This window comes from Helianthus annuus, chromosome 10, assembly GCF_002127325.2.
Source record: "Helianthus annuus cultivar XRQ/B chromosome 10, HanXRQr2.0-SUNRISE, whole genome shotgun sequence".
Classification (NCBI taxonomy): domain Eukaryota; kingdom Viridiplantae; phylum Streptophyta; class Magnoliopsida; order Asterales; family Asteraceae; genus Helianthus; species Helianthus annuus.
In genome coordinates, this window is record NC_035442.2 from 138691543 (window position 1) to 138719133 (window position 27591).

The following is a 27591-nucleotide window of genomic DNA, read 5'->3' on the forward strand; positions in this document are numbered from 1 at the left end:
TTAATCACCGGATCACGAAATAATAAGCGTAATAAAAGAAACGAGTAATTATTTGGAATAATTACGGAGAGCCGATTTAAACATTATAATTAACATGTTAATTATAATATGTGTGTATAATTATTAATTATTAGATAATTAAAAGAAAACAAGAGATATTGTTATAATTATTATGAGATAATTATATGGAGTTGTGATTAGATTACAACTCTAATGTTGGTTTTAAAAGTTAAAAGATATATATATATATATATATATATATCTTTAATAACTTTTTGCAACAATATAGGCACATGACTCTCTATTATATTAGATATATATATATATAAAAGGGATATATGGAAATTATATATATAAAAGGATTACTAATCAATCTATATATATAACTCTCAAGTTAATATCTGTACGTTGCTTTTGGAAAAAGGATTTTGATTCCTTTGATTGATTTTTCCGAAAAGTCAACAAGAAACAGAAACTATATATACGTGACTTTATTGATATTGTGGAAGACTTCAATATTGCTTTTGATCGGCTGTAACAAAAGGAACATAAAGAAGGAGAAGCAACAATTTACAAACAAGTCATTTGTTTCTTTGATTACGCATAAGGTAAGGTTTTGAACTTTATTTTCTTTAGATTTAGGTTTCGTTTGAAATCGTTTCAAACGAACAAATCAAATTTCGTGGTCAACGATCATCTAGCGAGATCGTTCGTTGAACCAAGGTGTCTTACTTGGTAGTCACGATTCTTTAATTTTATTTTAACCTATTTTGATTGTAATGAGATCACTGGTGGAAACGGTTTAGAACCGAACCTCGTGTACATGTTTTCCGCTGCGTTCAGTTTGTTTGACAAATTGATGAAAATTATTTTCCAAAAGTTACACGAAATTTCCTACATAAAGTTGTTCTACAAATGCTCCTAAAAATAAAAAAGTGTATAAAGATACAATGGATCGCAAAATATAACATAATGTCGATTAAAATATAACACAATGCCGAAAAATATAACACCATGTCGAAGAAAAAAGGGACACAATGAGTCACAAAAAAGACAAAATGACGCAAATATAGAAAAAACACAATGATGTAAACAAAAATTCTAAAATCTACAAGCTAACATCTAAAAACAAAAACTTAAAATCTCACATCGTAGAGTTCGATGAGACGGTTCCACTGCCGCTTAAATAAGGTCAATCGGAGTCCGTTTGATACCCTTCTTACGACTTCTTATTTTTAGAAGACTTTGTATTTGATCATAGCCCTAATTATATAAACTATAAACAAAATAGCTTAAACTATTTTTCTTTTATAATAAATATAAACAAAATAGTTTGAATTATATTTCTTTTATAATAAAAGGGCGTCTTACAAAATTGGAATACAAATCTCTCAAAACTAAATCAATAGTGAATATATAGTTATTTACTCTTAGATGTTAATTTCAAACAAATTATTACCTCTATTGTTATCAAGCGAGGTACCATGTGTAGTGTGGTCTACATCCACTGATCCACATGTCGGAAGCCTCCGCCACCTTGATGTCACCGTGCCGCGTCGCAAGCCCTTTGCCCCTTCATGTATTGTTACAACAACGTCTTTTTCTCCACGCCCCATCAACGCGGTGTTCATGTCCCATCCACGCCCATTTCCTACAAAAGTGGTGCCACCTGCACCCATTTTCTGCAAAAGTGATGCCACCTGCGTGCTGACTTAGATTCCTCCACGCTCCTAGGCTTGAAGTGCTACGGATAGTCTGGATAAATTTCGTATATCCACCTTTATTGTAAAAATTTCCAGCTTCACCTTAAAGTACAATATCCGACTCACTTCTGACTGAAATGTTTAAATATTAGGGTACACGGTATCATGTCGGGGACTTTGATCAGGGAGGGTGGTTGCCGCACGGGGAAGGGGTGCCGGCTTCAAATCGGTGAGCGGGGACAGGGTTCTTCGGTAGAGTATACACCGATCGGGAAGGAGGAGAGAGGGGGGTTTAATGGTGGGTCCTAACCTCTTTCAACCAATCACAATTTTTTTTTACCACTCTTCATGTGTTTGAACCATTGTCAGTGATTGAGTTCAAAATGGGACGTGAAATGAGGATTTGACATTGCATGATATTATTGGCTAGAAATAACTCAAACACCCTAAAGTGATTGAACGATACCCTCCACCCTTATATAATCGGTCAGGTGGTATATTTTTGAATTTTGACATTCATTTCATCGTTATAGAGATGGTATTTTTACTATATTGTTTGTCATGGATATGTATAAATATGCCTAAACAGACAAATTTATGATTTTCATATAATCAATATATCACAACTGTAATTACTATCGATGTAAATTACAAATTATATGAACACTAAAATAAACCCGAAAAACGTTTCAAACTGACACAACATACACATGAAAGCAAATGGAGCGGGTTTAAATTATACTTAAATGAAACGAATCAAGTGGGTTGAACAATAGAATAGACATCTATTGATTCATGTTTTATAACACGAGATACGTTTAGAAGTAGACGATTTAAACGCCAACCAAAAAAAGAAATATACATAGGTAATTTGGGTCGACATTTACAATCCAATCACTACAGCCAGATGAAACATGATTCGGATATCATACAATTCCAGAACAACATTAATGAACCAAAAGTTGCAACCCACAAGGTGGATCATCAAAAACTAAGAACCTTTTCTGCTACGGCTGCTAGAACCAGAAACCGATCTCACGTTGTTGGACTCAAACGGGCTGTACAAATCCTTTGGACTTCCTCCTCCATGAGATGAAACGTTTCGTGGCGAATTTGAACTTGAACTTGAATCTACGCCTCGTGTGCTTTCCTTTTCCAGAATTTTAGCTTCACTTGCAAGCATACCCAGCTGGTTCACAAATAAAATAAACATTTTTTGCTAGAGCTGGTTAGGTAGTAACCACTAAGTCGGTTAATGGATAACCATAACCATAACCGATTGGTTGGTTATGACGGTTTTGGTTGATCAGTTTTAAAGGTTATAGCGGGTCGATTATGGGTGGTTAACCGTTAATTTAGGCCTAGCTAAAAATAGCTCAATTTTTTTTAACATGGAATAGATTGTTATTACATATTTATATATATTAGCATATTACATAGTATAAAAATAAATATAATTTATAATATTAATACCGAATATTTAAACAAAGTGATATGATATATTCCATAAATTCATATAAACATTCAACAAAAACAAAATGAAATAACCCTCAAGTACTAAAAACGTTCAACCAAAAACATCAAATATTAAAAAATGGTGAAAAGTCCTAAATCCGACAAAGATTTTACTACATGTCAGCTTGGTTCGGTTATGGTGGGTATGAAAACATTAACAACCATAACCGACCCACTACTTTCGGTTTTCAGAAAACCATTGACCAACCCACCGGTTTTTTATTTGGTTCAGTTTTTTTCGGTTCGGTTTTGTCGGTTATTTGCACATCCCTAATAATAAGCAAATCACACATGAAACAGTATGCTTTCATACCCGGATTTCATTCTCTTTTATACGGTCCTGAAGAGCGTTTATGGCAGGACTTAAGCTGCAAATCAAAGTTTAATTTCTATAAAAACTAATGTTTTATTTCTTAAAGAATAAAAAGGGTTGTGATTTCTTACCAATATTCCATTAATTTGCAGATAGAAGCTTGATAGGTTGATGTATGATGAATGAAAGACAGCGGATGGACTTTCCCGTCCCTGCATTTAACAAATGAATAATCATCATATACTAGAATTATGACTCGCGCCGCGCGCTGCAGCGGCAACGTCGCGTTTGTGACTTCGTTACACGCGTAACGATAATGACATTAACGTGTAGTGCACGCACAAGACAGCGTTTTTAACTTTGTTACACACGTTACGTTTGTGACGTTATTGTCATTAAACATAGGGAAAAAAGAGTATGTCTTGAACGTTATGGTGTAAAGTTGTAAAAGTAATTTAGACCACAGTTATCGATAGCGAATAGCGACAAGGTACCTATATGCTACGTAGCGATAGCGATGAAATAGTGCCCGTTATTTCGTGTTTAGCGATAAGGTAGTTAAAATTTTAAGAAATAAAAAATAGCTATCTGTAATTTTTTTTATATATATAAAATGTTACTTTTATACCTTTTAATGTATAAATTTAGAAGTTTAAGGACCAAATGTAAGCTAGTGAAAATAGGGGGGGCGTTTAAATTTTAAAAATACACAAACTAATTTTACACTTTTATGTAATTTTTTACAAGTTTTAGAGACTAAATGTAAACTAATGAAAGATAGAGGGGTTAAATGTTAAAATCCATAAAGTTATTTAACCCTAAAAAAACTAAAACGCAAGAAAACGCAGCCGCTCTTCTTTCTCCTATTTTCCAGCAAGTTTCCGGCAGAAATTGCAGGTTTCCAGCCGGAATTCGTCGCTGGAATCCGTTACAATCACGCTATTCAGTCGCTACATAACAGATTGCGAGACCTTGGCGCTTCGCTACAAAGCGCGCGATAGCGAACACTTCTGCGTTATCGATAACTATGATTTAGACATTAATGTAGTTAGGTACATATAAAAAAAAAGTATAATAATGTGTCACACGTTGCAGTGTGCCAGTGTAAAGTCGTAAAAGTAATTTAAACAAAAGGAGGTGTAAAGTTATTAAGTAGATAATCTATACAAAAGGAGGTGCAAAGTTATTAAGTAGAAAAGGTTGAAGGTGTAAAGTTATTAAGTAGAAAAGGTTAGAAGGTCAAAGTTGTCAATTACTAAAAGTTAGAAGTGAGCGTGTAACTTACTTAAAGAGTTGAAGATGAGGGTTAATAGTGTTTCATGTCAAAAATTGAAGGGTGTAAAGTGTAAAGACTTGAAAGTGTAGGGGCCTTTTTTGTTGGTTCAAAACTTTGAGGATGTGAAATGAAAAAGTCAAAAACTTGAGGGTTAAAAGAGAAAGGTCTCCACCGACGTTTCTCTTTAATAGTATATTTAATTAATATAATAATAAAGGTTGACCCAAATCCTATTTAGCCAACATTTTGTACCCAAATCAACACATTTGTAAGCACATGGGTTGAAATTGCTATGATAAAGTATGAGAGGTACCTCATGTTTTGTAAAATTGCTTGATGGTATGCCGTTTTTTCCTCCTCGTACAATACGGATTGTAAATCGGTGAATGATTTAAGAGGGGATTCAAGATTGAGAAGAGACAAAGTTGGCAAAACATGAAGCGGGACTTCTTTCCTCACGTATTCTGCACCGCTGCCAAAAACAAAAAGTCGTTTGTGTTATGGACATGATATACAAACACACCAGTGAAAAACAAAACATGTTTTCATAAATGGGTGGGTTGAAAAAATATTTTGAAAAAAAAAAGTATGAACATTCGTGTACCTCATTTCCAAATTGGAACGGTGCATGGCCTCTTGCATACTGTCAGACATATCCATGGGATCAATATCGACTATTGAAGTTTCTATGTTGCTAGCAGGGTAGTTTCTTCCACTATAGTTGGAATCAGCATTCGCAAAAAACCCCTTTAGAGCAGAAGACTTTACTCCACCCTAAAAGTTTATATAAATCAACATGAATATAGATAAAAGAATAATATAAATAAAAACAGAGGATCTATAACTATAAGCCAATAAAGTATGTTCTTAGAGCAACATGAATATAGATTTAAATGTTTTTTTTTTTCCAACTAAAAGATATTTTTTATTTTCGTATACGATGATTACTATCTAATCTTTTTGTTAGTTGAATTATTGTAACATGTAATGTAAACATAACTTTGCATATTTCTATAACTTAAACTTCAGGTATTTATACAGATATTTTGTTTCTCATTAACTTAAACTATCGGAAGGTACATTATTCAAAGTTAAAATATTCTGTCACTTACCGAACGTTCAGCAAACAATTTGTGAACCATTCGGTGCCTCAGTGGGTTGTTCGTTTATGTTTGTTCGAACTATGGGCCCAAGCCCCCAATTGTTAATAAGTTGTATGAACTATCCAGAAAGTTTTTTTTTTTTTTTTTTTACAAAATATACCTTTGAAGCTGCAGCAGCTCTGGAATCGCCAGTGTCAAGTTCTATACCTTCTACCCTTGTTGATCCAGAAGTAGTGAGTGAATTATCTGTGCTTAACGATGACTCTAGATCTATAACTGAACTTTTACTTATAGGAGATACAGGAACAGCTCGTAACGCGTTACTTTGTTTTCCATCTAGGGACTGGAATGCTGTAACTTGTATTCTTCCAACCTGATATACTTGCAAACATGTCCAAAATTATTTCTCCTTTCTAGCCAATAAACACCAACAGTTTCCATACACTATACATGTAAGCACATATGTTACTCTAACAAATGACGAGAAATGTCAATAAGTTATTATCATTATAATGATTTCTTAAGTAATAGGTTAGAAATTATTTCAATATAGATGTAGACATGTAGTTAAATAGAGAACCTTGTGTTGATCTTCATTGAAACATGAAAAAATCAATCCGATAAACCCAGAATCTAGAAGTTGATACATAGCCTGAGTCCGTACATCTGCAGAAACAATCGAAACAATGATACACATTGATTAAGAGTAAAAAAAAAGATATATATTAACATAATAACATTAACCCCAAATATGGTACAGTGTATGGATAAAAATTATTCATTATCAAAAGTTTAACATAGAAATACCATTAATCTATTCAATTCTCTGACTTGTAATAAGACGTCGAATTTTCTCTTATAACTCTTGTTTTTAGACTAGTGGCAATATATTGGGATATGTGTATATATTCAGTATTCTGACTCACAATAAAACTAAAAATTTCCACTTACCAACATGAGAAGGAAGGACGGTAATATGAGGATGTGAATGATACCAGCCAATCACTCTTGTAGTTCTTCCAGTTTCAGCAGTCATTTTGTGTTATGGAGTTAATTAAACAAATACAAGCATTTCACAAATACATATATAGGTACAGAAAAATGTATATGAATATACCCCTCATGCGCTCTGATAGACAAAGTTTCCCCATTGCATTCATCCAAAGTTTGTTAAAATGTTTAAATGAGACTACTATGAATGTGGAAGGGGGCGTAAAGAGTCAAAGAAAATGAAGTTTTTAGTACCAATAACTATAAGTAAGTTTATATAAAGGATATCTCAGCCTGAACTGATGCAGCGGTCAACTGCTCAGGGTTCGTCTCAACACGGTCCTTCTGCCTATCGGACCGCGGTTGTGGCAATGCTCCCCAAATTAAAGCAGTCACACCGTTCTTCGAATGCTGAAATTGCAACATTTTCACATGAGAAACTAACCACGCATCATTTCAGCAAGTATACAATTCAACACAAATTGCTTATCTGATAATACACCATATAAAACACAAATTCCTCCAATTACAGAACAACCACACATCAAGTGGACCATTAGAAACATAACGCATCTTCCTAATCATACACACACCACATAATCACATTCAAAAAAATAACTACACAAAAATCCTCAATCAAATGTGATTTCAATCACACAAAGCAATGGCGATCATTCTAAGCCCTAAAAACGGTTCTACACAACTAAAAATAAAAAAAATAAAAAAAAAAAAACTGAAAAAGGATAACAACCTCACATCAGGTAGACCATTAGAAACATAATTCATCCTCCAAATCATATACACACCACATAATCACATTCCAGCAAGCAACTACACAAAAATCCTCAATCGAATCCAATTTCAAACACAAAACCAATGGCGATCATTCTAAACCCTAAAAACGGTTCTACACACCTACAAACCAAAAACAACAACCTCACATCAGATGAATCATTAGAAACACAAGTCATCTTCCTAATCATACACACACCACATAATCACATTCTGTTTAATACGCATCACATTCTAGCAAATAACTACACAAAATCTCCAACCGAATGTGATTTCAATCGCACAAAGCATGAAAGCAATAGCGGTAATTCTAAACCCTAAAAACAGTTCAACACACCTAAAAACCAAAAACAACAACAACCTCACATGAGGCGAATCATTAGAAACACAATTCATCTTCCTAATAATACACACACCACATAATCACATTCCAGCAACTAACTACACATAGATCCTCAAATCAAATCCAATTTCAATCACAAAAACCAATGACAATCATTCGAAACCAATCAAAACGTATAAACAACCTAAAAACCCTAACATGTACACACCACATGATTACATTTTCACATGAGAAAGTAACCACACATCATTTTAGCAAGTATACAATTCAACACTAATTGCTTATCTGATAACACACCCTGTAAAACACAAATCCGTCCAATTACAGAACAACCACACATCAGGTGGACCATTAGAAACATAATTCATCTTCCTAATCATATACCACCACATAATCATATTCTGGCAAATAAGTAATAAGTACACAAAAATACTAAATCGGATGCGATTTCAATCGCACAAAGCAATGGTGGTAATTCTAAACCCTATAAACGGTTCTACACAGCTGAAAAGAAAAAAGAACAACAACCTCACATTAGGCAGATCATTAGAAACATAATTCATCATCCTAATCCTAATCATACACACACAACACAACATAATCACAAAAACCAATGGCAGTCACTCTAAACCAATCAAAACGTATAAACAACCTAAAACCCCAATAAAACGGCTCTACACAACTAAAAACAAAAAAGGATAACCTCACATCAGACGGATCGTTAGAAACATAATTCATGTTCCTAATCATACACACACCACTTAATCACATTCCAGCAACTAACTACACAAAAATCCTCAATCGAATCCAATTTCATCACACAAACCAATGGTGGTAACTCTAAACCCTAAAAACCAAAAACAACAACCTCACATCATGTTAACCATTAAAAATTTTAACTCATCTTCCTAATCACATACACACACAACATAATCACATTCCAGCAAATAACTACACAAAAAATCCTCAAATCAAATCCAATTTCAACCACACAAACCAATGACAGTCATTCTAAACCAATCAAAACGTATAAACAACCTAAAAACCCTAAAAAACAGTTCTACATGCCTAAAAACAAGCAATCTAAACGTATAAACAACTAACAAGCCCTAGAAAACAGTTGTACAAACCTAAAAACAATCAATAACAACATACAACCTGAATATCACCGAGAAGAAGCCCCATGATTTCTTCAGTTTCGGTAGACAATGCATGAGTGAGGCACGTTAACCACACATCCTCCGCCATTTTCACACTCGTAAGCGACATTTTTAACGGCGTTTGAAATCCTCCGGTGAGTTTTAACGGCGGCAAACGGTGGATTTGCCGGTGGCCGGAAAAGGTTAGGTCCGATCGGAGCGAAAGCAGATCGACGGTTGGAGATTTCGGCGATGACTTTAGGGAACTCGTGAAGAGGGTGTTATGTGCTGTAGGTGGTTGTAGATTGTTACGGTGGAGATGTTAACGGATGCCGTTTGTTTTGTTGTTTCCGTAACGGTCAACGGTTAGTGATGACTTAGGGTCTGTTTGGTATGAGGTAATGGAATGGATGGGGTAATGGAATGGACGAGGTAATGGAATGGATGAGGTAATGAAATTGATCATTACCATCCCATGTCTTGTTTGGTTACCATGTAAAAGGGGGGAGGGATTGAATGATTTTGAGGGAATGGAATGCATTTTTGAATGGGCGATTCCATTCCATCGACCAACCAAACACTCTTTTCTTCATTCCTCCCAATCGTCCATTCCATTTCACCTCTCATTTCTGCATACCAAACGCTACCTTAATGTTTTGTGTGGTGTGATATGGAGGTTTTGGTTTAGATCAAAATTGAAATTAAGTGTGGGCGGGGTGTACTCGGGTACTTTGCCCGAGTATTGTCTGGATTCACTCGGTACATAACCGTCACCAAATCAGGTATGTAAGTCATTGAATGGTTGCGGATGAAAGGAGATGTGAGAGATGTAAATGTGGGTGGAGAGGTGAGAGAAACTTTGCGGGTATAGTTGGTGGTCACGTGTTCCAGAGCTTGCAGATGTGGTACTCAGGTTGTTGGATTTTTACGGTGAACACCCAACCCGCCTTAATAGTAGGTTTATTTTTTATTTGCTTTGTATTTTGTTAAAAATATAGCTTTGTAATTTTGTATACGTTTAAAGTTTACTTTATCTATTCTATATATTTTTACAATAAACTATTATTTTTTTATAGTTTATGTATTTTTTATTTATTCATTATTAATAATTTATAAAGGAGGAGCTATAAAAAGTCGAGTTGCTCGTGAGTTATTCAGTATCGGATTACTAAAAGCTCGTATGGAACCAATATAAACGAACTTGAGCATAACTCAGAAATTTGAGCTCATGACTTAATAGATGAGTTCGTAACTTTAATAGGCTCAGAATAAACGCAGTATTTACAAGAATATAATAATATTATTAATATATTATGTGATTACATGATAGATACTATTATATATATCTAGTCCCGGAAAATCTATTAGTATTATATATTATATATTAAAACCTTATAAATAACCAACAAGTTTATGCATATAGTAGTTGTAAAATTGGTTTTGGGAGTTTTTCAAAAAAAAAATGGATTTTTTATTTCTAACCCTAAAGTTTCAAGCTTTGGCAAGTTAAGTTTAAAGTTTAATCTTTGTTTCCCTTTTAACCCTAAAGTTTTAATCTTTGACAATTTAAGTTTAAAGTTTTAATCTTTGTTAATTTAACCCCTTTGATTAATTTGATTTTTCACTTCTAATTCAAAAGTTTCCATCTTATACAATTTAATCCCTTTCATTAACTTGATTTTTCATTTCTAATTCAAAAGTTTCCATCTTTTGCGATTTAACCACTTTGATTTTTTTTACTTATGTGTTGTAATCTTGGCTTTGATTTTTTTACAAATCTATCCTCACAACTTTTTTTACTTTCAACTTTGGTCCTTTATAATTTTCATTTTCAACAAATTTTTCGCTTTATGCTTTGGTTTTTACGTTTCGTTCTAAATTTTGCGAGTTAACACGACGCAACGTGCGTGTGTGGGTGAACGTTTTTACATCGTCTATTTTTTCCCGTTTGACAGGTTCAACATAACGTGTGCGTCCTAAATCGACTTAGTTATAACTAAAGAATCCCCGCCGCATTGCGGCGGGTCGTAATTCTAGTTATTTTATAAAACATAATTGATGGATTGGTCGTACATCTTTCTGATAACCAGTTATTACGATTCAGTTTTTAGTTCTTGGGATATTTGAAATTACCGGACTAAACCGACGTGTTAACAAAAACTATGTTGTAACCGAACCAAGTTGACCGAATAAAATTAAACAGAACCTTATAATAGAAACAGTAGAAAATGAATAATAAACTTTTTTTAAATTTTAATCTAATGTTAGGGTGAATCATAATCTTGTTGAGAGATATGTATTATTCTGGTCCAATTTGATTAAAGGGTTGTTGGTTTACCTCTTACTAGTACAGAGTGTTTGTTTCACGAGCAGATGTCTGAATGATTCAGACATTGGCCTCTGAATGGTTAAGATTTATACAGAGTCTGAATGGTTAAGACCTTAATCTGAATTGGTCAGACATTTGCCTCTGAACGGTTAAGCATTATACAGGCTCTTAATGGTTCAGATCTCTTACTGGTTCAGCACTTAATAGTTCAGACATCTTACTGGTTCAGCACTTTGCCAAAGAGCCTCTAATTGTTAAAGAGGGTAATATCGAAGCGGTCCATACCCGTATTCATTAACTGAACAAAATAACTCAGAACATTGGTCAACACATGAGTTTGGTGTGATTTGAATCAAACCATTAAAAGTGAACAACTCTAAATTTAATTCCACTAACTGTTCCAAATGATTTTTTTTTCTTTTAATTAAGTGATCGTATAGGGTTAAGAATTTTTATGAGTTTGATTTTTTTATCGTTTAAGTGAAATAACTTTTACTATATCTTAGAAAATAATGAATCATGTAACTGTTATACTAAAGTTACTGAAAGGACTAATAGTTGTGTACTTATGTTTAACATTTCATTGTGATTAACACTTTATGTTTGTATTTGATGATAATCAAATAACTATTATGTGATTGACAATTAGTTAATTAGAAGTACTTTTTATCAATCTGTTTATATTGATTTGTTTTTCCAACTAGATGGTAATACTCTTTATACACACCATATTCTTCACCAAATGAATATTTAATAAACCTTAATTGCCCAATTATTAGATTTTAGACACCAGTTGCACATAATGAAGCAAGCAATAGACAACTTGGTTTATTGACTCAGCTCGACTGCTCGAGTAGGTTTGCCGTCCTAAGTAAAGTTATGTATAATTAAATGTGATGCTCGACATGGTCCTCGAGTGCCTTCTTTTCTTGCATGAAATGTGTAAAAAAATTGCATAAATTTTCAAAATTATTGATGCTTTGTTTTTGCCGGAAGACTACTGAGCCATAGATGTGTACGTTCATAAGTTCATTTTGAAGGCACATCACCGTACTATAGGGTGAGGATAATATAGTATTATGATGGTTTGGTGTACATATATGTCTACAATATCTTTGTGATGATTGCCCATCTCATATGTATTGCGATTAGTAGATGTGCCTCGTGCTATGTATGGTAACCTAGATATGATACGTAACGTGGATTTGGAAGATGGGTATGTGAGATAGTTTGGATATGATATCCGGTAATCCACATCTGTAGAATGGTTGATCAAAGTTTTCTCAATAAAGAGGTGTAACATCCCATTATCGGACATTATAATTAACGATATTTAAGTGAAGGAATTTTTATACATTGAATTAGTAATTAAGTATGTTTATTTATTTAAATTAAGTGTTATTATAAACTTGTGATTGAGTTCTTAGAGTATAATGTTGGGTAGTAAGTTTTTGTATTTAGAATATAGGGATACGTGGAGCCTTAAATGTGTAAATCATATTAGAATACTTAAAGTTAATCAAAAAAGGGAGAAATTCCTATGTTATCAAATTTTGAAGGTTAAATGTGTGCGTGCTGCTTAGAGAGAAAACAAGAGAAAGAAGAGAAAAAGTTAGTATTCTTGCAATTTTGAGATAGAAATTAAGAGATTTAGTAATACTCGTCAACCTTTAGTAAAGAACAAACAAGGTATGTGTTAGGGCTGGATTTTTATAGGTGATCCTTACACATGATCCTAACCAGTGATCCTTGTTTCTTTGGCAGACAGTGATCCTCAGCAGAACTTCAGGATCAGGATCATGGGACATTATGGTGATCCTCATACTAACGGCCACTTCCGCTTAATATCATATTGTTTTGCAGGAACATCTAGCAGGATATGCTCTAGACATCATGATCCAGGAACGCGTCTTCACAAATATGGCAAGAGCTTAATCGAAGAAAGACGTTGCACAGGATATGGAAACTAGGCTTGATTCATGGGCAGCAATTTAGGCTAGATTATCTTTATTTCTAAAGGGGTAATGAGCTGATATTTAGTCATTTTACCTAAAATAAGTCACCCACACATGTATAAATACCCATCTTCCTCATTCGGAAGAGGACACACGACATACGACACAACTCTCAAACACTTAGACACTCAGTGATCCTTGTACTCAGCTCATTACTATCCGAAGTTGTAACCACATTTTTATTATATTGAAGTTGGTGATCGGTAGTTGCCATCACCCGAGGTTTTTTATGCCGGAGATCATATATTGATCAAGGGCTTTTTCCTCGTATAAATCATCGTGTCTTTGCATCTTTATCACAGAAGTGATCCTTTATTTTCATAATTAACCAAGCATCATACCCCGTTTTCATAAAGTTTGGTTACATTATCCTTGTGTGATTTTTGACCAAAACAGTTTGGCGCCCACCGTGGGGCAATTGGTGCTTCATTCATAAGAAAATCTTTTGTTCGAAATCATCTCAGAGAGTAACATGGCTTCATCATTGAAGAACACGTCCACAGCGATGTCTGCGGTCACTTCATCACGGATCACCTTGCCTCCTCCACCGGCAGGATCTCAGAGAAATACTGAGAAGAGATCAACTCCCACTTCCTCTAAACCTCTATCTTCTTCTGCTATGAATTCTTCTATTCCCAGTACTAGTGATGTATTTGCTTTAATTTTGCAGATGAAGGATCGTATGCAGCGGCAAGATGAAACTAACGAAAGGATCCTCAGGGAAATTGGAGATCTCAAAAGACAAAAGAAAGCGGCAGAGGATCATTCTCCACTGATGCCCAAATCCTTGAGCTTTGATACTCCAATGATCACTTCCCAGCCATCAGGGATCCCGGACGTGCAAATTATAGGGGAGTCAAGAGGATCACATCTCAACTCGGCAGCAATGACTCAGACATCAGGCTCACATTTTCAGCCCGTAGGATCCTATCCTCAGTACATGGGATCCTTCAGGAATTCGGGAGCCTATCCGGAGACACAGCAGTTTCCAGGATCCTACTTTGTTCCAGGATCATCCCAGGTTCAAGGATCCTCCTTTGTTCCAGGATCATCCCAGGTTCAAGGATCCTCCTTTGTTCCAGGATCATCCCAGGTTCAAGGATCCTCCTTCGTTCCAGGATCATCCCAGGTTCAAGAATCCTCCTTCGTTCCAGGATCATCCCAGATACCAGGATCCTTACAGATGCCAGGATCCCTAAAAAGTTTGCAAACAGGGAGTCTAGATGTCCATCAAGGGGACTTCATTCCAATGCAGACCATTGCTTCCACTGGTCCCTCGGTTGTTCCAGAATCCCAGCAATATGGATTCCCTAACTTGAACCCAATGGGAGGTAACACTTTAAATAATTATCCTACTACTAACCTTGGATTCATGCAGGATACAGGTACCAATCATGCTATGGCCAGGGAATTACAGAAACTAAAGGACATGATCTCAAGTGTTCCAGGGGTAGTCAAGCCTATCCCAGAGATTGCGGATGGAAGCCACAAGGTATCCCGTTTTGCACCACCAATTTGTGATGCAGAGGTACCCAAAAGGTTCCATATCCCTACCATGAAGCTGTATGATGGCACAACGGATCCAGAGGAGCATATAGCACAATACAGGGAGAGGATGGAGATCAACCCTATCCCAGAAAAATTGAAGGAAGCATGCCTATGTAAAGGATTTGGATCCACTCTTACTGGATCAGCTCTTAAGTGGCTGCTAAGTCTTCCCCCTTACTCTATTACTTCATTTGCCAATTTAGTTAATTTATTCAATAACCAATTCTCTTGTAGTAGAAAATTTGAAAAATTAACTAGTGATCTGTACAGGATAACTCAAAATCATAACGAATCATTAAGGGATTATATAACTAAATTTAGTAAAGAATCCTTGGACATTCCCAACTTGGATATGGCTACGGCTGTTGAAGCCTTCAAAATGGGACTGCTTAAGGATTCATTATTCTATGATGATCTTGTTATGACACCATGCAGGAATTTAGATGAAGTAAGAACTCGAGCACTCAGGTTTATCCGGTTAGAGGACGACAAGAGGATCCAGGAAAGACAAGTAGGATCCTCAAAACAAGATAAGCAAGGATCCTCCTTCAAAAGCAACAAGTTCAAATCCTACCATAGAAATGAGAACAAGAATGTGCATGCTGTTGACCAAGAAGAGGATGATGAAGAATATCCTCCAATCTCAGAATATTGTTTTTCCGTTGATAATCATGAACTAATCCTTGCAATGCAGAATCTAGGTGAAAAAGCTAGATGGCCCAGGAAGAATGACAAACCATCCGGGACTAAGGATAAATCCAAATGGTGTGCATACCATGAGGATTTCGGGCATCTAACTGAAGATTGCATAGCCTTAAGAAAAGAAATTGGATACCTGCTAAGCAAGGGGCATCTAAAAGAATTGTTGGGGAGAAAAAAGCAAAGGACCCAGGATCCTGAAAGGATCCCTGAAAAAGCTCCGGCACCTCCAGCAAACGCACAAGTGATTAACTTTATATCCGGAGGATCAGACATTTGTGGTACATCCTTTTCAGCGGCCAAAAGACATGCAAAAGAATCAAAAATGGATAATGGAGAAAGGCCTATTAGAACCTCAAGTGTCTCAGAAGGGAAGATGATAACATTTGATGAGGACGATCGCATTAACATTCAGGATCCTCACCATGATAGTTTAGTTATCACTCTCTTTATCTCTAACCATTTTGTCCGCAGGATCCTTATTGACGGAGGGAGCTCAGTGAACATTATCCAGCTTGATGTCTTGAAGAAGATGGGAATCCCAGAATCAGACATCACACCAAGATCCTCCGTGCTTGTAGGATTCAGTGGGGAAACAAAGAAAACTCTGGGGGACATCAAACTCCCAATCTACGTGGAAGGATTACATAATTATCAGAAATTTTGTGTTATTGACTGTTTATCTTGTTGCAACGTTATCCTTGGCAGGCCTTGGATACATGATATGAAAGCAGTCCCATCTACCTACCATCAATGTGTGAAGCTCCCTAGCCCATGGGGAATAATCAAGATCGATAGTGACCAGCAGGAGGCTAAGGATTGTTATACCTCATCTATGAAGCCAACCTCGAAGCCAAGGGAGCAATAGCAATTACAGTATCCTCCAAGGAATGTCTTGGAGGCAAGGGAACAAGATGTAGATGAAATCCTCTTGGATCCTAGTGATCCTGAATCAAAAATCTATATCGGATCAGGGATCCTTGGCGAGATGAAAGAAGACATGATATCCTTCCTCAAGAGAAGAAAATCTACCTTTGCTTGGAAACATGAAGATATGACAGGTATATCTAAGGATATTATTACTCACAAACTTGGCATTGACAGGTCTATCAAGCCAATCCATCAAAAAAGGAGGAAGTTTGCACCAGAAAGGAATGCCATTATCCAAGAAGAAGTAGAGAGACTACTTCGAGCAGGTATGATCAGAGAGGTAAAGTATCCAAAATGGTTAGCCAATGTGGTTGTTGTCCAAAAGAAAAACGGAAAGTGGAGGGTATGTGTCGATTTCACTGATTTGAATAAGGCATGTCCCAAGGATCCTTTCCCATTACCCCACATTGACTCTATGGTGGATGCAACAGCGGGGCATGAACTGTTAACTTTTATGGATGCATCATCTGGATTCCAACAAATCCAGATGGAACCATCTGACCAAGAGGATACAGCCTTTATGACCCCAACCGGTTTATATTGTTATATTGCCATGCCTTTTGGACTAAGAAATGCAGGTGCAACATATCAAAGGCTGGTAAATATGATGTTCAAAGATCAAATTGGAAAAACTATGGAGGTGTACATAGATGATATGGTGGTCAAGTCGAAGAAAGCTGAGGATCACCTAAGGGACTTGGAAGAAGCATTCGATATCCTTGATAGTTACAACATGAAACTTAATCCTTCAAAATGCCATTTTGGTGTTAAGGCAGGAAAGTTCTTAGGATACATGGTAACCCAGAGGGGCATTGAAGCAAGCCCGGAACAAATCAAAGCATTAATAAATATCAAATCTCCTTCCAATGCCAAGGATGTCCAAAGACTGACAGACAGGATAGCAGCTTTGAACAAGTTCATATCGAAATCCTCAGAAAAATGTAAAGAATTCTACGATATCCTAAGGAAGAATAAGAAGTTTGAATGGACTGAGAAACATGAGAACGCTCTACAAGCCCTCAAAGAATATATGTCCTCAGCACCAGCACTAGCAAAACCGGAAAAAGGAGATGTGTTATCCTTGTACCTGGCGGTATCCTCAACCGCTGTAAGTGCAGTCCTTGTCAAGGATCATGAAGGTACACAATATCCTATCTACTATGTAAGTAAAAGTTTACTTGATGCCGAATCCAGGTACTCACACCTCGAAAAACTTATCCTTGCATTAATCATGGCATCCACTAAGTTAAGGCATTATTTTGAAACCCATACTATTATTGTTAAAACTAATTTTCCAATTAAGAATGTCCTCAGGAAACCAGATATGTCAGGGAGAATGGCTAAGTGGGCAGTAAAGCTTAGTGCCCATGATATAAGATACGAACCAAGAACAGCTATTAAATCTCAGGCACTAGCTGACTTTGTGGCTGATTTCAGTAGTGATCTACAAAAAGAAGCAGAATTGGAGGTTCAGCAGTTGGGTGAGACCAAGGATCCTTGGATACTACACACTGACGGATCCTCAAATATCAAAGGCACAGGGCTAGAGATCCTACTAAAATCGCCACAGGGGGACATAATACCCCACTCCATAGCCTGTGAGTTCCAAGCAACTAACAATGAGGCTGAGTATGAAGCCTTAATTGCTGGCTTACAAATTGCTAAGGATACGGGGGTAAAGTATCTCAAAGTATATGTAGATTCATTATTGATCACTAATCACTTTAACGGATCCTATGCTGTTAAAGGTGAAAAACTAACAAAATATTTAGAGATAGTCAAAGAATTGGCACTCTCTTTTGTTTCTTTTAGCTTAACACAGGTACCAAGGGAGGATAACACGGAAGCTGATGCATTGGCCAACCTAGGATCATCCTTGAAGATTCCAGAAGATATAAGTATCCCTATCATCCATATCCTGGCTCCTGCTATTGAAAATCAGGTGGCCATGGAAATAGAAGAGGATACTGCAATGATCCCTAGTGAAGAAGCCCAATCTTATTCAGGATCATGGATCTCACCAATCATGAGATACTTGCAACATGGGGAGATTCCAACGGGAGAAAATCCTAGAGCTTTCAGGATTAAGGTATCTCAATTTGCAATCTTAAATAATGTGCTATATAAACGATCCCTTGCAGGACCATATTTAAGATGTATTGAAGATCCTGAAATCGAAGAAGTGTTGAGAGACTTCCACGAAGGAGATTGTGGAAACCACACTGGGGGCAGGGCATTATTCTCAAGGATCCTTAGAACAGGATACTACTGGCCAACCATGAAAAGGGATGCTATAGAGTATGCTAAGAAATGTGATCCTTGCCAAAGACATAGCAATATCCTTCACCAACCAGCTGAATTACTACACCCCATACCATCCTCTTGGCCATTCATGAGATGGGGAATGGATATAGTTGGCAAGCTCCCTAAAGCACCTGGTGGAAAAGTATTTATGCTTGCCATGACTGACTATTTTTCCAAGTGGATAGAAGCTGAAGCCTTCGCTCAAGTCAGAGAAAAGGAAGTCATATCCTTCATTAAAAGAAACATTATAACTAGATTTGGCATTCCCTCTGAAATTGTATGTGATAATGGCTCCCAATTCATTGGAAGCAGAACCACTAACTTTTGTGACAGTTGGGGAATCAAGATGATCACATCAACACCAGTTCACCCACAAGCCAATGGTCAAGCAGAATCATCCAACAAGATCATCATCAACAATCTGAAGAAGAAGCTAGGATCCAAGAAAGGGAAATGGGCAGAAGAGTTACCTTATGTCCTATGGGCTGATAGGACAACTCCCAAGAATGCCACCGGTCAAACACCCTTCTCTTTAGTATTTGGGGCAGAAGCAGTGATCCCAACAGAGATGGTGATCCCAACTGCTAGAACAAGCGCTCGTGATCCTGAAGAAAATGCTACAATCCTAGCTCAGGATTTGGATACTATTGAGGAAAACAGGGATCTAGCTAGGATAAGGATGGCAAGCTACCAACAAAGGATGGCTGGTGCCTACAACAAGAATGTCAGGATAAGGAAGTTCCAAGTTGGAGATATGGTGTTGAGAAAAGCATTTCAAAATACTATCAATCCTGCTGACGGGAAGCTAGCACCAAAATGGGAAGGTCCCTACTTGATCGAAGCTGAAGCAGGAAAGGGGGCATATAGGTTGCTAACCATGGAAGGAAACTTGTTACCAAGAGCCTGGAATGCTGTTCACTTAAAGAAATATTTCATATGAACATGATCCTTCATGCATGTGATCCTTACATTGAAGTATCCTTGAAGGATCCCGGAGATATCAGTGATCCTTACTCTGGTAATATGCTTATCCTAAAACTATTGCATTTTCTTACTTGTTGCCTAAGGATAAGGATCATGTATCCTTCATCCTCTACTCACAAACCATTTGAGTTATGATAGTTCAGGTATCTTCAGCAAATCGTCAAAGATCTCCAAGAGCACCACAGATCCTTGGGTCCAACCCCAGTTATCCTTGGGATTATCCCCAGTTTCCGCCAGCAGCGCACGATGATCCTGGTATAGTTCACGTCTTTGGGACCAGTACCCACTTTCGGGGCTGACAACCTCATTGTACTGGCTATATTTAGGATCCTACGTATAATGGTGGACGCACCATACATCCGTTCCTAAGGTTTCTAACGTTTTCACGTTAGCTAAGGTTTTGACATTTTCATGTCACTAAGTTTGGATAGTTGCCAGAAAGGGCCATACTCCAGTTTACATACGATCCTTTGGGCTTGTCCCCAGTTATCCTTTGGGCTTGTCCCCAGTTATCCTATGGGCTTGTCCCCAGTGATCCTCTGGGATCATTCTCAGTTATACTTTGGGCATGTCCCCAGTTACTAATTTATCTTTTACATTGGCTTAGTCCCAAGTTATATCTCACTTTTCAGGTTTTGGAACTCTAAACATATAAGGGTCCTTAATCCTTATTAACTATCAAAGTCTTATCTATGATTGTCTTGATTGAAGGTTAGGATCCTAACGTGGATCCTCAGGTATGATCCTTGACTATTTTTGATTATACTCTTTATCCTAACCAACCCTTATACTTTGACAACCGAACCTATGATCCTTGAACTAATACACTTTGAGAATTTTCAATATAAGGATATTTGATCCAGGATCATATCCTAAGTTTATTAAACACTTTGTCAACTCTTGTTATTTTAACAAATATAGCAATTGAGAAATAAGAGGATTATTGAAGGATAACAACACAAGATAAGCCAGAAAAGTTAAGTTATATTATTAAACAAAAGGATCATTAACCCTTTCAAAAAGTTGTCAAAATTGCCAACCCACATTTCTACCAGCAAAACGTGGCCCGTCCACATGGGTTGGCAAAGGGTGTCCATTGTCTATGCGGTCTTAGCATTTTGCAGGAAAATTAAAGCGGCAGGATCACAAAGGCTTCATCCCCCAAACAGAGGATCCCTCCACCTTTTGCAATCCTACCCATTGTTCAAAGGATCCAGGATCCTTAACCCTAAAAACTATTGTTCGAAGATTACAGACCATAATTGTTTCAAACACCACAAACTACTATCAAAATTTAAAAAATTGGGCTCCGGCTATGTCTAGAAGTTTCCATCGTTGCCCAATCTCGCAGCTCAAACCTTCGCTGCACCATCACCACCAGCTCCACTCGCCTCCCCCTGATCCTTACCGGCATCTCCACCTTCAAGCATAGGGATATCCTCAACATCATCGTCATCCTCCAGCTCTGCTAGCCTTGCCTTCCAGCCTTCAATGTCCCATGTGTTCCTATCAAAGGAAGGATCCTGAGCCTCCGTGGCCATCTGCAGTTGTATCTTGTACATAGCTATCGCGGCAGAGACTTTAGCATCCTGAGTAATGTCATGCTTCTCATAATCGAACTTGATCAATGCTTTGACAGCCTCATCCTTAACGGCCCGGATCTTCTTCTCAAGATCAGTGATCTTGAGATCCTTCAGCACACCCATTTGATGAAGGTCGGCAATCTGGCGATCCTGATCTTCAACGTGGCTGACATAAGATTCTATTTCAGTAAGTTTCTGCAAAAACAACAGGATATAACGTCAGACATGGGTGATCCTCAAAAACCATCGGGATAACCAACAGGGGCAGTGATCCTGACCTCGTTGACAGAATCAAGAAATTGCTGACGGAGAAAGGGGAATCCTTGAAGGTCCTCAGAAACTTTCCTCTTCTTCCCTTTACCCCTAATGGGTAATTTGGGGGCTGAAGCAGAAGGACTAGCAACCGAAGTCTTCTTCTTCGAAGACGTGACCTTGGCAAGATCATCAATCCCAAACAAGGAGGCAGATTTGGCAGACTTAGCGGATTTCCCAGCACCTACACAATCAAAACAAGATAAGTCTCCTAACTAATTTAATATTTTACTTTTTGGTAAGGATACTTACTTGACATTGTGGCAGACGCGGAAGATACTTCTTGTGAATCTCGGATGGTGACTTGAAAACTTCTGGCCTCAGGATTTAGCCTTTTAAAAGCTAAAACTCTTTCTCTTGCAGCAGGGGTTAACTTGAGATGAGCAATGGAAATAGCTGCAAAGGAAAAGAGATATTAGTGATCTTCGTCAAATAAGACAGGGCTGATAGTGATCCTTCGAGGATCCTCTACCCTACCATGAGTAGCCCACTCCTTGGGCAGATCATTCCCACCAGGGAGGGAATCCCTTCTCACGAAGAAGAAACGACGCTTCCAATTTGTGTCATTTTTGGTAACTTTCAAGACAGGATGATCCTCCCCGGCCTTCCGTTTCAACAAATATCGATGAGAACCAAACGTGGTAAGATCATAAAGTGCGGCCAGCTCTGCCATCCCTAAATCAATCCCCTCCTGCTCGATGATCCTCTCGAAGGTATACAAAACCCTCCAGATCATCGGCATAGCTTGGATATAAGATATGCCGGTCAGAGAAAAGAAAGATTGGGTGAAGGCCGGAAAAGGATACGAATATCCTATGATAAATGGAGTTGCAGGAAAGATCACCCAGGTATCTGAAGTAAAATCACTCAAGGCAGTGGATGTGAAGGATTTGAAAACGGCATCCGCCGGAAAGCAATGACGAATCCTATCTACATGAGCATCGGTAAAGCAACATCTCTCCGTAGGAGAATCCTTTATGATCCCTTGGCTTTTCAGGTGACTATCCTTCTTGGAATCCTTGTGTGGAGAATTCCGGAGCAGCATGTTTGTGACGGAATAGAAACAGAGACGGAGTAGAAAAAACAGAGCAAAGAGAAGGAAGAAGGGAAAGAGAGAAGAAGAGGATACCTGATCAGTCTTCGGTAGCGATTATAAAGGGAAGATATCTCGAATTTAAATGCAGAATGATCCTAACCCTATCTCCTATTTATAATGATGATTTGCAGGGATTATCACATCTATGACGTAATGATCACAACGGCTAGTCCATGTGTAACGGCTAGTTATTCGGAATCGCCCGTTAGAGATAAGATCAAAACAAAATATAACTCGTCTATTTACAATTAACTCCTTATATTTTGGGGGCAATTGTTAGTAGGGCTGTAAACGAACCGAACGTTCAGCGAACAGTTCGTGAACCGTTTGGCGGGAAGTTCGTTTATGTTCGTTCGATTAGCTTAACGAACGAACATGAACAAAAAATTTGTTCGGTTAGCTTAGCGAACGAACACGAACACAAGTCTCGTTCGTTCGACTGCGTTCGTGAACGTTCGGTAATATGTTCGTTTGATTATATTAAAAAATAATAAATAATAAACATTTTATCTAAACATATTGAAAACTTGAAACCCTATTTTTTCTAAGTTAGCTAAAATTTGGACATTCTAAGACATTTTTGGGATAATTATGTCTAAGTTAGTTAAACTTTATTCATCGTTTGGTGGTGTGACAGACTTCTTGTGTTTTGATTTATAATTTGATGGTTGTATTTAACTACTTCTATCCAATGTTTAATGATAACAATGTTTTCATTTTTTTATTTTCAAGTTAAATGTTCGTTTGCGTTCATTTTTATTTGCTTGCGTTCGTTTGTGTTCGAGACCAGTGTTCACAAACTGTTCATGAACAATTGAATTTCCTTAACGAACGAACACGAACATAAACTTATGTTCGGTATGCGTTCGTGAACAGTTCGCGAACATGTTAGTTTCCTTAACGAACGAACATGAACATGGCCTTGTTCATGTTCGTTCGGTTCGTTTACAGCCCTAATTGTTAGGGCTGGATTTTTATAGGTGATCCTTACACATGATCCTAACCAGTGATCCTTGTTTCTTTGGCAGACAGTGATCCTCAGCAGAACTTCAGGATCAGGATCATGGGACATTATGGTGATCCTCATACTAACGGCCACTTCCGCTTAATATCATATTGTTTTGCAGGAACATCTAGCAGGATATGCTCTAGACATCATGATCCAGGAACGCGTCTTCACAAATATGGCAAGAGCTTAATCGAAGAAAGACGTTGCACAGGATATGGAAACTAGGCTTGATTCATGGGCAGCAATTTAGGCTAGATTATCTTTATTTCTAAAGGGGTAATGAGCTGATATTTAGTCATTTTACCTAAAATAAGTCACCCACACATGTATAAATACCCATCTTCCTCATTCGGAAGAGGACACACGACATACGACACAACTCTCAAACACTTAGACACTCAGTGATCCTTGTACTCAGCTCATTACTATCCGAAGTTGTAACCACATTTTTATTATATTGAAGTTGGTGATCGGTAGTTGCCATCACCCGAGGTTTTTTATGCCGGAGATCATATATTGATCAAGGGCTTTTTCCTCGTATAAATCATCGTGTCTTTGCATCTTTATCACAGAAGTGATCCTTTATTTTCATAATTAACCAAGCATCATACCCCGTTTTCATAAAGTTTGGTTACATTATCCTTGTGTGATTTTTGACCAAAACAGTATGTGAGATCTGTAACCTAAAATTCTATGTTTTACGTAAAATCGAGTCACATTAGAGTATGAGTAAAAAGTTGGGATTCATGCTAACTTAGGTTGAGAATGATCTATTTCATGAGTATGTTGCTACTAATTTCATAAACTTCATTATTGGTGTATAAAGCATGACGCATATTTGGATTTTAGGGGGATTATTAAAACATGAAGGTTGTTAGGGTTTTAATCCGATCTAAAGAATGAAACTTCATACGTTTAAGTTAAATACATGTCCTTTGATGTATATAAACATGTAGTAATAGTTAATTATGATTGCGATATCAAATGCTACAACTAGAAAAGTGTGGGGTTTTGACTTAACTTGTTAAATTAGAGTTTTTGTGTTAGGTTAACATTAGATGCCATAAAATAGTGATAACTAGCTTGAATATGTACTTGTGTGTGATATTTACCATGTGTTGATGTAAATAATTAATATATATTTGGGTATTGAAGAACATATTTTTTACTAATGAGATGTAATCTATGTCATGTATAAACAAGTCTTAGTAACTTAGTATAGTTGTTCAATGAGCTTTGCGAATGTTGGGATAACAATGAGTTTAATGTTATTGGTATCACTAATTGTGGTAAATTGTGAGAAACAATATCCTTAGTTTTGATACGACTGAAATTAATGTCTTGTGTTAGTATGATTGAAATTAATGTCTTGTGCAATGGACGATAAAGTCTGATAGGCCCCCTCGGGATGAATTGGAATGGGCTCAGTGGGCCACTTTGTTACATCTATTATATGGTGTGAAGATTAGTGATGTGGATGACAAGTGGGTTTGGAAATCGGATAGTAATAATGTTTTCAACGTTGCAGCAGTTAAGGACCAAATTATGAAATGCTCAGGGTGTGTAGAAGATGAATGGAAGTATTGGAATCGATGGGTTCCACCAAAAGTAAATTTGTTTACATGGAGATGTGGTTTGAGTCGTATCCCGGTTAAAGAAGAGTTGTTAAAAAGAGGAGTTGCCATTCAGAATTCGATATGCTTGCGGTGTGATGAACAGGTTGAATCCGTAGAGCATTTGGTGTGCAAGTGTTCTTCTTCGAAATCTATTTGGTGGAATATTTTAGCTTGGGTAAAGGTTCCGGCTTCGGTGGTCTTTGGTTCGTGTTTGGAGGTTTTAGAGTTTATTGAAGTTAGAATTGGCTCCAAGGTGTGGAAGAAGGTTTTAAACATGATTTTTCAGACGACGATTTGGCACATCTGGAAGGCTCGGAATGAGAAGGAGTTTAATGGCGTCCAACTTTCGGGGAACATGGTGGTAGAGAATATCAAGGCTGGCTCATTTTTATGGCTTAAGAGCATATCGAAATTTGATAATCTAGATTGGGGAAGATGGGTGGATTTCAATGTTAGAGACGTTATTCTTTGATTTGGGCGGTGGGGGTTGTTTGTGTCGGTCGTTTTTCTTGTTTTCTGTACTTTTGTTCGGGTTTTTACAGCATATGCTGCCCTATTCTATAATCATAGAATCTTGCTGTTCGAAAAAAATGTACCTATATAGCACAATAAATTAAGATGAAATACTATAAACATGAATTAGTTGAAAATTGAAGATAGGGAACTACATCCCATCAATTGATTGAAGATTAAAAAGAACAAGGTTCATACACATCAATTGAATAGTTGATGATTCAGAAGGTTACAAACATAGTTGATGATTCAGAAGGTTACAAACATCAACATATGAAAACTAGCAAAGCTAGGTAAAGATTAAAGTCAAATCCTTAACTGAATCACTTGGGAATTATGAAAAGTCTTTTAAAAAGTTTTCATATAATCTAAATAATTTTTATAAAATAGTGATGATTTCCCAAAGGATTTTTATAAAACATCAAATCAATTTTTATAAAATAAATGATGTTTTAAGATTATAAAAATGGATTAATTTGAGTTTTGAAATCTAGTTGGTGAATGAATTTTACTAAACGAAGAAGGGATTCAAATTTCACCTACATAGAAGACACAAAAATACCTTCTTTGAGGACAAACAAACTGCAAAATATCTAAACCCTTTTTCAAAATCACAAAAGTAACCTTACCATTGTCATGTAAAACTTGATTTCAAATTAGGAGGTCAAATCAAACCTTCTTCCTTCTAGAGACTCAAAAATATGATGAAAATGTGTTAAAATGGGATTGAAAAAGCAGATGGCACAATTCACAACGGTCACAACTTAAAACAACAAACAAAACAACAAGTTGACAGTCTTGGTTTACTTTTTTTTTATGTTTGTTGTGCCTATAAGTAGGACATCACACTTTCATCCAAACTCATCCCTTTTTTTCTAAACACTTTTAAATACATATATAATTTAGATCTCTCTGGTTCCCTTGTGATTTAAACATCAATATGAAGAGAAATTCACGATCAAATGGCAAAAAAGAAGAGCCGTACTACAACTTCCAATCTTTGTATTCATTGTTGTATAGTGAACACATTATTATTGAAATATTGAGTGATTTGTGAGGGGTCTCACTATTGGTTGACGATTAGTGTGAAGATTCACTATCTTGATATAGTGAATATGTGAAGAAGTTTAAAGACGTACTATCTTGACATAGTATATTGAAGAAGGTGATCACTACCTTGGATTAGTGAGATGTTGTTGAGGTGATCACTACATTACCTGGTGAAATTATTGTTAAAATATTCAATCCAACGTTATAAAATAAATTTATTTTATTTTTTCTAATTGTTTTTTCTTTCTATTGTTTGTGAGGTAAATGGGCTCCTTTATTCAAGGATTGCTTTGGGCTAGCAATGGTTTTATTGGGCTGCATATGAAGTCCATCTAGGTCTTTGACCTCTGTTTATTCTTCTCGAAAATTATCAAGAAAGGAAGTTGCCTTTTTCATTTATCCTCTCTGTCATTTTGAATAAAGATTGTG

The 27591-nt window shown here is 36.7% G+C and overlaps 2 protein-coding genes across 2 annotated transcripts; one reads left to right on the plus strand and one right to left on the minus strand.

Annotated features, from left to right (window-relative positions):
- Nucleotides 1-2464: 2464 nt before the first annotated feature.
- On the minus strand, nucleotides 2465-9485 carry LOC110885745 (lys-63-specific deubiquitinase BRCC36). Its single transcript, XM_022133450.2, has 10 exons — nucleotides 9194-9485; nucleotides 7189-7311; nucleotides 6862-6949; nucleotides 6491-6576; nucleotides 6071-6283; nucleotides 5412-5581; nucleotides 5121-5279; nucleotides 3663-3743; nucleotides 3532-3586; nucleotides 2465-2892 (listed from the first exon to the last, which is right to left on the minus strand). The coding sequence occupies exons 1-10, from the start codon at nucleotides 9302-9304 to the stop codon at nucleotides 2695-2697; spliced, it is 1284 nt and encodes a 427-aa protein (XP_021989142.1). The 5' UTR covers nucleotides 9305-9485; the 3' UTR covers nucleotides 2465-2694.
- A 15754-nt stretch (nucleotides 9486-25239) lies between these two features.
- LOC110882587 lies at nucleotides 25240-26071 on the plus strand. The gene is made up of 2 exons (XM_022130571.1): nucleotides 25240-25272; nucleotides 25373-26071. Exons 1-2 carry the CDS (start codon nucleotides 25240-25242, stop codon nucleotides 26069-26071), a joined length of 732 nt encoding a protein of 243 aa, XP_021986263.1.
- The last annotated feature ends 1520 nt before the right edge of the window (nucleotides 26072-27591 follow it).